General features: G+C 43.0%; 1 protein-coding gene across 4 annotated transcripts in view; it reads left to right on the top strand.

Annotated features, from left to right (window-relative positions):
- The window catches only part of ZNF445 (zinc finger protein 445), a 32,623-nt gene that overhangs the window by 13,438 nt on the left and 6,804 nt on the right, over nt 1-12,381 (top strand). For 2 of the 4 annotated variants that reach the window (XM_055414486.2, XM_088831987.1), the window contains exons 2-6: nt 5,554-5,660; nt 7,079-7,650; nt 9,838-10,006; nt 10,349-10,425; nt 10,700-10,826. In XM_055414486.2, the coding sequence (XP_055270461.1) occupies nt 7,222-7,650; nt 9,838-10,006; nt 10,349-10,425; nt 10,700-10,826 (802 nt within the window). In that variant the 5' untranslated portion in view covers nt 5,554-5,660; nt 7,079-7,221. Of the gene's footprint in view, nt 1-5,553; nt 5,661-7,078; nt 7,651-9,837; nt 10,007-10,348; nt 10,426-10,699; nt 10,827-12,381 lie in introns of those variants that run through there. The other 2 variants (XM_055414487.2, XM_055414488.2) reach the window with 2 other exon arrangements.

The raw sequence follows: 12,381 nt of genomic DNA on the forward strand, positions 1-12,381 counted from the left end.
CTTCAGGTCCCTTTTTGTAGGCCTGCAGTTCTGTACCTTATCACGTCTCAGTTTGCCTTTGCTTTTGTTTTCTCTGTATGTTTATTTTCCTTATCCTGCCCCCTCCTTTCACTGCAAAGCTTCTTCTCTCTGCCAGAGCTTTAGCCAGCTTCCTCATCATGCATGATCCCAAAGTAGTTCTTCATTTGACTGTCCATGTCCTTGTAGCAGCACCGCCATTTCTTTTATCTGGATGATGGTGTTGGACAGAGGGAATGTTGAATAATAGCCTCTGGACTGAGAAGGAACTTTGAGACTGAAAAATGAAGCTAGCAACTCCTTGAAATGTAATTATGATGTTTACTATAGGTACTTATATCAGGCAGCAGCTGTGGGTGCACAACCTTCAAGAGACATTTGAAGCTGAGCTCACTGTGGCCAGAAGAGGCACGGGGGGATTTAAAGGGACCAGGTTAAAGACAGACTGACTACTAAATGAGAAGCACATTTGCGCAAGTGGAAACTGGGTTTCTCTTTCCCTCTGAGGTCTCATGAACATTATTCCTCATGGACCATTAACCATCTGGGACAGCACAATACATTCTTCCAGTTTTCATATCAGATGAAGACAAGAATAAGAGCTGACAGAAAGTTGTCTGGCTTGGGTGCGTTCCTTATGAGTCAGGTAAAAGCTCAGAAAGGGAGCTGCTGCAGGTCTAAGATGGAGCTGATAAAGTGAAGTCAGTGTGGTCCAGCCACATAGATGGCATGCTTTTTTTGTCCCATCTCTGTCACTGGTCATCTTTTGTGACAGTCCTGGAAATACTTGCTGAGTCTGTGCTTGGCTTTTGGTCGAAGTAACGATTTCTTTAAATTTTCTTAGCTTGGTGGGAGGTGGAGGGTGCCACCCTTTCCGGGGAAGATGACCATCGTCTGCTCACGCTGTCACATGACTCTGTGTGCTGAGTAATGGGGCCACTTTACAACCGGTGCCAAGGCCTGCTGACTGCCTCTGACTTCTGTTGGAGGACAGAGGGAATGAGAAATGCCCATTGAACTGAGAAGGTATCTTGAGACTGAAAACTTAGGCAGGTAACTCCGTGTAATCAATGGTCAGTTTATTAGAGGGTCATTAACTCACATGGTGAGATCAGGTGGACAAACTGGAAACAGTTGCAGCTGCATTTTGTGCTGCTGAGGGGCCACTGGGACAGTTTTATAGTTAACCTAGGGTGTGGGAGCATGTGCTTGGAAACAGGAAGTGCATTGCTAAATTAGGTTTTATGAATGGCTGACTAGTCTTGTAGGCAGTGGAAGTATGGCAGTGAAGGTCTTCATCATTGTTTGGAGACTAACAGAGCATTGCGGCCGCCTAGAACTAATGATCCAAAAAAAAAGTGTCTGCTAACTTCAAAGCCCTTGATGACAGAAAAGTGACTTACCTTGTAGTACAGTCATAGGTAGGGTCAGTGGAGGGACGGGAGGAATTGAATGGGCCCGTGATGGTGTCAGTTATGCTAATAGCCGAGCATATTTCTTTTCTTATTTTTATATTTCTTTTCATTAATGGTTTATCACAGGATATTGAATATAGTTCTTTGTGCTATACACTGGGACCTTGTTTATCCCTTCTAAATGTAATGGTTTGCGTCTGCTAACCCCAAACTTCCTGTCCATCCGTCCCCCTCCCTCCTTCCCCCTTAGCAGCCCCAGGTGGTCTTTTTTCTATGTCTGTGAGTCAGTTTCTGTTTTGCAGGTAGACTCATTTGTGTCCTATTTTATTTTATTGTGGATTTTTGACTCTTCTGGGTCTTTGTGGCAGTACGGGCTTTTCTCTAGTTGTGGAGGGTGTTTGGGCTTCTCATTGGAGTGGCTTCTCTTGTTGTGGAGCACAGGCTTGAGGACTCGAGCTCTTCAGCAGTGGTGGCATGTGGGCTCAGTAGTTGTGGCTCCCAGGCTCTAGAGCACAGGCTCAGTAGTTGTGGTGCTCAAGCTTAGTTGTTCTGCTGCATGTGGAATCTTCCCAGGCAGGGAATCAAACCTGTGTTCCCTGCATTGGCAGGCGGGTTCTTTATCACTGAGCCACCTGGGAAGTCCATTGGATCATACTTTAGATTCCATGTATAAGTGATTCCGTGTGGAATTTCTTTGTCTGTCTGACTTAGTTCACTTAGTATGATCATGTCTAGTTGGATCCATGTTGCTGCAAATGGCACTAATTCTTTGTTTTTTTATGGCTGAGTAGTATTCCATTGTACCATATGTACCACATCTTCTTTATCCCTTCATCTGTCGATGGACATTTAGGTTGTTTGCATGTTTTGGCTATTATGAGCAGTGCTGCTTTGGACATAGGGGTACATCATGAATACCTCTTTATAGACTTTTTGGGCTTTGTTTAGTTTTAACACGCTCTTTCTTGCTTTCTTTTGCGTGTTGTGATTTTGGGCAGCATTTTACTCTCTTTTGTCCTGTGCCTCAGTTGTCAATTGTTGTCTGACGTGTACTCAGTTCTGCTTGCCTTCTTTGGTTTGGTTATTGATTGAGTGGCTTAAATAGAACTGGGTCAACAGTCAGCTAGCTTTCTTTTTCCTTTTACAGTTGCTTGAGATATACTTACAAGTCCCCTTCAAGGATGTGCAGCCTCTTCTGCTTAGTGGCCACCTTTCAGTGCAGGGTACTAATACTCAGTTGCTTTCTTTCTTTTTTTTTTTGCTGCACTCCTTGTGAGATCTTAGTTTCCTGACCAGGGATTGAACCTGGGGCCAGCAGTGAAAGCACTGAGTCCTAACCACTGGACCGCCAGGGAATTCCAGTTGCTTTGTTTTTTAAACAGAATTATTGGTCACCTTGCTGATTATAGAAATAATGTTGAACAGTTTAGGAAATATAGAAAAATAGGAAGGGAAAACCCTCTAGTCACACTTGCCAGAAGGGATAACTGTGGAAAACACGTTGATGGCCAAGGGTTGGGAACTTTTTTGTGTATAAGCAAGTTGTGTTTTATTTTTAAGACATAAAAGAGTTCATAACTATAATTTCTGAAACTTAATTTATTTGGGGAAATTGGGAAAAGACAAAAAGTATAAAGAAGAAACTAACTGGCAGGCAGTACATAGGAGTAAACCTCTTCTTACATTTTGGGATATTTGCGTTCATTATTTTTGATGTACAGTCTTAGAAAAGAGACTTCGTACATAAATTTAAAAAATCAAATCACTGCAAATAAAGTCTCCTTTAATTGTTATTGCCAACCTCTCCACCTCCACTGTCAGTAAGAGTTTTTGTAAATCCTTTTTTGGCGGTTTAAAAATCCTTCGAGTGCTTATATATACATCATACCTAGACATACTTACATGTAAATAGAATTTTAGAGTTTTTTCTCCAGCTACGTCTAGGATGTTCTTTTAATTTAGCTTATGTTTTCTATGTTTGTTGGGAAAAACAGCAAATTTAGGTGCAACTTCTTCTCTCTTGCATAGCACGGTAATACTAGGCTCTGGCTGAGGACATTTTCTTGCAAAGAAATTGAATTCTCACAGCCTGCGCTGTACTTCCAGCCCTTTGAGGGACTATCTTTCCTGGTTCGGTGTTTATACCTCTTTTTTCTTCTTAGGTGCATGTGTCAGTGGCCCTCCAGGCCCACCCCGCTTTCTGTATTTCAGAAGGGGGGCCGAGGTCCTACTCTATTATGAAGTGAAGTGAAATGAAAGTCGCTCAGTCATGTCCAACTCTTTGTGACCCCCATGGACTGTCTGTGGAATTCTCCAGGCCAGAATACTGGAGTGGGTAGCCTTTCCCTTCTCCAGGGGCTCTTCCCAACCCAGGGATCGAACCCAGGTCTCCCATATTGCAGGCGGATTCTTTACCAACTGAGCTATCAGGGAAGCCCATATTTTCTTCTCTTGCTGTAAGTAAACTGTGTCACTGGAGCCTACTGTGTGTTTTGTCCGTTCTCAGCAACTTAAAATTATGTTCTGGTCTCTTCTGTGGTTTTCACTTATCTGCTTTTTAATCTTAGCTGCACAGCCTGACCACCCAGTCAACAGTGAAACAATTATATTGTTGCTTAAGGGTCTGGTACAGTCTTTTAAATTATTGTATGGTGTTTCAGTCTATAAACTGCTACACTTTTATTTAGTTGTATTGATGGACAAATAGGTCATTTCCAATATTAAGTTATTACAAAGAGTACTTTAGTAAACACCTGTGTAAATGCCTGAATACCTGTACAGGTGCTTTTCCAGGGAGCTTCCTAGAAGTGAAGTTTCAGGGGCATAAGTAACATGACATTTTAGGTCTACTGCAGACTTTCAAATTACCTTTGCTGGTGACAGTTTACCTTTACATGTCTATCCATTGGTTTGTGCTTTTGTTCTTTTTTCTTTTTTTTGAGCAAGAGGTGTTAAAATACAGAGACCTAGTCATATGTCACCTATTTCCTTTGATTTTCTTAAGAAGTCCTTGGTTATCCTAGGATTCTTATTACTTTTTAAAATTTATTTTTGAAGTTAAGTCTTTAGTTAGAATTTTGGTTTTTGTGTGAATCCCCTGTGAATACTGAAGGACAGCTGTATCTGTCTATTTAGGAATGGAGTTGTCAGTATTAATAGTAACTGGATGTTTAGCTTAATGATGAGACTATTTTCCAGTGTAGTTGCACAGTTTATATTCCCACCAGCAATGTGTGAGTGTTCCACTATCCGTCTTCACATCCTTACCAGCACATATTGTTTTCTGACTTTTTGATTCTCACCATCCGAGTGGATGTGAAGTGGTGTTTTATTGTGGTGTTGATTTGTTTTTCTCTGGTGACTATTGTTGAGTATCCTTTGTGTTTTTCAGCCATCTTTATATTTTCTTTGGAGAAATGTCTACTAAGATGCTTTGTCCGATTTTAATTATATTATCTTTTTATTATTGAATTGTAAGTTATTTATTTTTTCTAGTGACAAGTTCCTTATGAGATATATGATTTGCAGATTTTTTTTCCCTCTCTGTGGATTGGCTTTTCACTTTCTTCATGTACCCTTTGAAGCACAAGAATTTTAAATTTAGATAAAGTCCAATTTATCTATTTTTTCTTTTCTTTTTTTGCATGTGGTATGCAATTGGTAGAATCTTTTGACTAATCTGTTGTCACAAAATATTGCACTTAAGAGTTTATGATAAGAATATTATAGTTTTGGCATTTGATGTTTAGGTCTTTGGTCCATTTTGAGTTAACTTTGGTTACCACCTTATCCAACTTTATTCCATTCATGTAGATATATAGTTGTCCAAGTACCATTATTGAGAAGACAATTATTAGCCCATTTGAGTGGTCTTGGTACACTTGTTAAAACTAAATAGACCATAGATATATGGGTTAGTTTTGGACTCTTAGTTCTGTTTCATTGATCTATATGTCTGTCATTATGCCGGTACCACAGTGTCTTGAAGCTTTTTTATAAAGTACATGCTCAGTTGCTAAGTCGTGTCTGACTCTTTGTGACTCCATGGACTGCCACTTTCCTCTGTTCATGGGATTTTCGAGGCAAAAATACTGGAATAAGTTTCTGTTTCCTCCTCCAGGGGATCTTCCCAACCCAGGGATCAAACCCACGTCTCCTACGTCTCTTGCTTTGGCAGGCAGATTCTTCACCATTGAGCCTCTTGGGAAGCCTTTTTTTATAAAGAAGGTAATGAAATTTGTCATGTGAATCTTCCAACTTACTCTCTTTATTTTTAGTGATATGATTTTTTAAATTGATTATTCTCACTCAAAGTTATTATAAAATATTGTGGTAGTCCCTGTGCTGGGCAATATATGCTTGTAGCTTATTTTATATATAGCAGTTCATATCTCTTAATCCTCTACCTTTATCTTGCCCCTCCACCCCTCCCTCTCCCAGTTGGTAACCACTAGTTTGTTCTGTTTCTGTTTTGTTACATTCGTTTGTTTCATTTTTTAGATTCTATATTGTATTTTCATTTTCTAGAGCCCACATTTCTTAGACTCCATATTTAAGTGATAACATACAGTATTTTTTTTTCTGATTTATTTCACTAAGGATAATGCCCTCCAGGTCCAACCATGTTGCAGATGGCAAAATTTCATTCTTTTTTATGGTTGAATAATACTCTTCATCTTCTTTATCTATTCCTCTGTTAATGGGCACTTAGATTGCTTCCATGCCTTGGCTATTTTTATAATGCTGTTATGAGGATTGGTGTGTATTTATCTTTTCAAATTAATGTTTTTGTTTTCTTTTTTAAATTTTTATTTATTTATGGCTTTGTTGGGTCTTCATTGCTACACACAGACTTTCTCTAGTTGTGGCGAATGGGGGCTACTTTCTAGTTGCAGTGCTTGGATTTCTCATTTGCAGTGGCTTCTGTTGTTGCAGAACATGGGCTCTGGACTGTGCTGGCTTCGGTAGTTATGATACAGGGCTTCAGTAGTTGTGGTACATGGGCTTCCCGAGGCATTTGGGATCTTCCCAGACCAGAGATGGAACCCATGTCCTCTGCATTGGCAGGCCAATTCTTTTTTCGGTTTGTTCATTTCTATTACGTAGAAACAGCCATTGTTTTTTTTTAATGAAAAAATTTTTTTCTTCCAGTTTTATTTTAATATAATTGGCATATAGCACCCTATAAGTTTAATGTGGCCAATATAATGATTTGACCGAGGTACATCATGAAATGATTGTCACAATAAGTTTAGTGCACATTCATCATCTCATTTAGATAGAAAATTAAAGAAATAGAAAAGATTTTTCTTGTGATAAAAATTCTTAGGATTTTCACCTTCCTAGCAATTTTTATGTGTAATGTACAACAGGGTTATTTATATTTATCATGTTGTACATTATATCCCTAGTACTTGTTTATCTCATAAGTGAAAGTTTGTGCCTTTGATTGCCTTCATCCAGTGGTCCCCACCCCTGCCCCTGGTAACCGCAAATATCCCTTTTCCTGGTGTGCTTGATCTTGACAGGCTCCACTATGCAAATGTTCATAGGTGCTTTTCTCATAAATCCAAAGATGATCTAACAGCATCTGCTTGCACCTTCCTTCTCACATCTTTCCTGAATGGTAACATTGATTATTTCAGTCTCTCGCCAGTGACTTCTGATGTCCCAGCAAATGGCGTTGTCCCCAGCAGTGCTGAAAAGATACTCTCAAGGGCCCGGCAGTGATAGCCACAACTAACGCAGACTTGGTAGCACTCTGCTGGGAAGACCTTGAGCAGGAGTGATGCCTCCAGGCAGGTGGTACGCTGTCCATCCAGCTCAGGCCAAGGCTTCCAGGGAGCGAGGACGCCTTCAGATGGTAAAGAAGGAAGAAGAGGATGAAAGCTACACTTCAGTGCCGGCTGCCAGACCACAGACACTCAACCGTCCTGGCCAGGAGCTGTTCCGCCAGCTCTTCAGGCAGCTTCGCTACCACGAGTCTTCTGGGCCTCTGGAGACCCTGAGCCGGCTCCGGGAGCTATGCCGCTGGTGGCTGAGGCCAGATGTTCTCTCAAAGGCCCAGATCCTCGAGTTGCTGGTGCTGGAGCAGTTCCTGAGCATCCTGCCAGAGGAGCTCCGGACCTGGGTGCAGCTGCATCACCCTGAGAGTGGTGGGGAGGCTGTGGCCTTGCTGGAAGAGCTTCAGAGGGACTTTGATGAGACACCATGGAGGGTGAGTGTGAGACAGTGTGCGGTGCCCAGTGAGCTCTATCTGCCAGAGTCCACTTGTGGGGGGAGGGGCTGGACCTCTGAACCCTCACCATGGAGGAGTTCACAGGAAGCCTTCCCTTCTCATTCCATGGCACCTGAACAGAAAAGAACTGGACCCTAAGCCAAGGACCATTAGCAGGCAGCTCCTTTCTCCTTCACAGGGGAATATAAGCTCCAGGAAGAAGAGGGTCTGCAAGTATCCAAAAATAGCAGTAATGAGGTTTTGGACACATTGACTTACACAAAGGGTATTTCCACATACCTAACTTGACTTGGTACCTACGTGTAAACTAGAGGTTATCTCTTGCTCAGAAGTAGGAAAATTAGTGTCTCGATCCTTGGTTTCTAAATACATATTGATGAGACCTAGAAGAGCAGTCTACATGTGTCATCTTATCTCTTTCTCAGTAAACTTTTGAAGATTTGTTCTGTGTGGGGGAAATGGGATAGATGAATGGTGAGGGGCAGCCTGGGGCTAGAAACACTTGAGTGCCTGCTGTGGGCCCGTCCTGGGCTTGGTGCTGGGAGACAGAGCTGACAGTCTGGTGCCGGCAGTGGAGCAGCAGATCAGTTCAAGTGCACCCCACGTGCTCCTCTGCCCCACACAGGCCGACCTCTCGGTGCTTCTCCTACCTTTGAGGTTTTTGTGTTTAAACAGTATTTATCTTTTTTTGTAGACTTTTACAAATTTTTATATATATGTGTAATTCTTCATATATGATTTTCATAAATGAAAGTTTATGTTTAACATTTGTGAAACAAAAGTTTAAGACACTTTTCCCCTAAATTTAAAATAAAAATTAGATCAATAAATCATCTGAATGTGGTCTTTGAACATGGTCTACCAGCAGTATATGGTAACAGATGTTAAAAGAGAAAACTTCTTTGCTCAGTATTGGGTACTATTTTTTAAAAACTAAAAGAACATTTATAATTTTTACCAAAAACAGTGAGATGTTCAAAATGACCTAAAGATAACTTTTAAAGCAAATAAGGTACACAGTAGGTACAAAATTGTGACTCGAGTATATTCAAATCAGTTAGGACAAGGTGTGTGGTTTAAAAATCCATGAAAACATAGCCAAATGAGCAGAAAGGGGTTATCTAGTTGAAAGTTAGTTACGAATTTGAAAACAGGCTGGTAAAAAGCCTACCAAATTCTAAAAAATGAGCAGAAATACTCAAGATGCATATAAACTTACAGAATCCCCGTATTTATCAGACTTACCAAAATGTGAGAAACTGGTGCCTGAGAAGTTTGTCCTTAAAGTCGTTTGTCTGTGCTTCCCTGTTGCTTTATTCTCCCTTTGGTGGGGTTTGGGAGGAATAGGAGATAAACTGCTATGATGGCTTATCATCTTCAGTCTGTAGCTGTGTCTTAGATATTTAATGGCTCAGGCTAAGATCCATCCAAATCAGTACAGAGAATGTTTTGGGCCCAGGACCAGAAAAACTGAAGTTCATTGACTGCAGCTTCCTATGCTTACTTCTGTGTCAGGAATAGCCTTACCTCCAAAGACCAGAACTTTTGAAGTCCCAGCACAAAGGCTGCATCTCCAGGTCTCGGCTTTCATGGGCACTGCCCTTTTTTTTTTTTTTTTTTGGCTCCTGAGACTTTTTCTTCTGTGCTTCTATAGCTGGCACTCACAGTTAGCATTGCCACTCCAGAGGTATTATTCTTTCACTCAGGTTACGGCCTGGGAGTCTTGCTGCCTTTTTGAGCTCACTTGGCATAGTGTTACCTAGAGCAGTGTCCGACACTTGGTAGATACTATCCGGCTGCAGCTCTGCTGTGAACCATTGTCAGTTTACCTCTGGGGGCTGAGGGCTAGGGGGCAGGCATCACTGTAGCACCCGAGGCTGGGACAGCAGTCCTCTCACTGACTGACTAGGGGCTTTCCTATGTTGAGCGAGAATCCAGCTCTGCCTCTCTCTGCATGGCCCTTATTGGAGCCCAGGGAGGTGGAGGGGTGAGGGGGATCCTCCCTGGGCTTTCTGGTCCTCCTTTCTGTTCTGCCTGTAGGTGATAAAGGGCCCGGCTCACCGTTTCCTGGGCCTCTGCCTTTTAGAGATCAGCCGGGTGGCCTGTTCTCTGCGTGTGCTTTCTGATTCCTACAGGGATCCTCTCACAACATTTTCTTCTTGCCAGGACCCAGCCCCTGCCCAGAGCCCAGATGTGCATTGGATGGGCACAGGAGCCCTGCGAGCCGCACAGATATGGCCCCCTGCTTCACCTCTCAGGAGCGGCTCGGCTCTGGGGGACCACCTGCAGCCTCCCTATGAAATAGGAGTGCGTGACTTCCTGGCTGGGCAACCCGGTACTTGCTGCCCGGCTCTAAGATCCCAGCCTGTGCCACACTTCCCAAACCTCCTATGATACCATCTTTCCACCCTCTGTCCTCTCACTGGAATCCCTTTTGTCCTGGCCTTGAGCTCTGTGTCCTTTTTATCCTTCTGTGACCCACATGTACCTGACTTCTCCCCCCATTGCACCCCCTGCTCCCTGACCCCAGCAGACATGGGGGAAATTTGAAATGGGTGTTTAAAACAGCCCATACCTGCTTGCGGGGCCCAGGAGTCCTCTATGTGGGGGGAAGAGTGGGCTTCTCAGTGGGACGCTGGAACCGGGCTGCCCTTTCTCACAGCTCTTTCTTCTTCAGATCCTCCTGCTACACAGGTGCCTGCCCTTTGCCCGAAGGAGGGATGCCCAGGCAACCAGGTGACAGCCCAGCCTCAGGTGAGCCACAGGACCTTTGAACCTTCCTGCTGTCCCACCGTTGCTGCCTAATGGGGTATCTGCAGCTCTCCCTTGTCCTGGGTCTTTCTGTCCAGTGACCCCACATCCCAGAGACCAGATTGTCCCCCTGGAGGCCAGAGCTCTTGTGCTGGGCGATTACCTTCCCTTTCACCTTGACCAGATCCATCCTGTACTCTGAGCCAGCCCCACTTTCCCACCCTAAAAGCTGGGAGCTGTGGAGTGGTTCTCAGGCATCGGACTGTGTTTTTTCCAGGGGACTATGACTTTCAAGGATGTGGAGGTGACCTTCTCCCAGGATGAGTGGGGATTGCTGGATGCTTCTCAAAGGAACCTGTACAGGGATGTGATGCTAGAGAATTATGGAAACATGGCTTCTGTGGGTAAGGTTTCACTGTCGCCATCTTCCACCTGCCTCTACTTCTGCCTCCTTAGTTCTCATTGTGGTGCCAGGAAGGGGTCCTGACCTGGGTCTGGGTCTTGTCTGTCTCACTACTAACCAAATCACTTAATCCATTACACTTCAGTCTTCTTTCTTAAAAATGGAGATATAATGCCTGTCCTGCTGAGATACTATAAAAATTAAAAGTCATATGTGTCAAGTTCCTGGTTTATTCAGGCCTCAAAAAAAGTTAGCTGATTTAACTGATTGAGTTGTCACTTGGTTTTGGAGAATCCTAGCAGTCCTTTTGTCTGTGGCTTACCTCGTCTCAAGCTGGTTTTGGAAAAGGCAGAAGAACCAGAAATCAAATTGCCAGCATCTGCTGGATCATTGAAAAAGCAAGAGAGTTGCAGAAAAACATCTGTTTCTGCTTTATTGACTATGCCAAAGCCTTTGACTGTGTGGATCACAATCAACTGTGGAAAATTCTGAAAGAAATGGGAATACCAGACCACCTGACCTGCCTCTTGAGAAACCTGTATGCAGGTCAAGAAGCAACAGTTAGAACTGGACATGGAACAACAGACTGGTTCCAAATAGGAAAAGGAGTACGTCAAGGCTGTATATTGTCACCCTGCTTATTTAACTTCTATGCAGAGGACATCATGAGAAACGCAGGGCTGGAAGAAGCACAAGCTGGAATCAAGATTGCCAGGAGAAATATCAATAACCTCAGATATGCAGATGACACCACCCTTATGGCAGAAAGTGAAGAACTAAAGAGCCTCTTGATGAAAGTGAAAGAGGAGAGTGAAAAGGTTGGCTTGAAGCTCAACATTCAGAAAACGAAGATCATGGCATCTGGTCCCATCACTTCATGGCAAATAGATGGGGAAACAGTGGCTGACTTTTATTTTTTTGGGCTCCAAAATCACTGCAGATGGTGATTGCAGCCATGAAATTAAAAGACGCTTACTCCTTGGAAGAAAAGTTATGACTTTTTAATATGACAGCATATTAAAAAGCAGAGACATTCCTTTGTCAACAAAGGTCCATCTAGTCAAGTCTGTGGTTTTTCCAGTAGTCACGTATGGATGTGAGAGTTGGACTATAAAGAAAGCTGAGTGCTGAAGAATTGATGCTTTTGAATTGTGGTGTTGAAGAAGACTCTTGAGTGTCCTTTGGACTGCAAGGAGATCCAACCATCCTAAAGGAGATCAGTCCTGGGTGTTCATTGGAAGGACTGAAGCTGAAACTCCAATACTTTGGCCACTTGATGCGAAGAGCTGACTCATTTGAAAAGACCTTGATGCTGGGAAAGATTGAATGCGGGAGGAGAAGGGGATGATAGGATGACAGAGGATGAGATGGTTGAATGGCATCACTGACTCAATGGACATGAGTTTGGATAAACTCCAGGAGGAGTTGGTGATGGACAGGGAGGCCTGGCTTGCTGCAGTTCATGGGGTCACAAAGAGTCAGACACGACTGAGTGACTGAACTGAATTACTTTGTCTCTGCTCAGAACTGTAAGAAAGAAATCCCTGTCTGGGCAT

Source organism: Moschus berezovskii, chromosome 24, assembly GCF_049115385.1.
Source record: "Moschus berezovskii isolate FMDL1 chromosome 24, NW_MosBer_1.0, whole genome shotgun sequence".
Lineage (NCBI taxonomy): Eukaryota > Metazoa > Chordata > Mammalia > Artiodactyla > Moschidae > Moschus > Moschus berezovskii.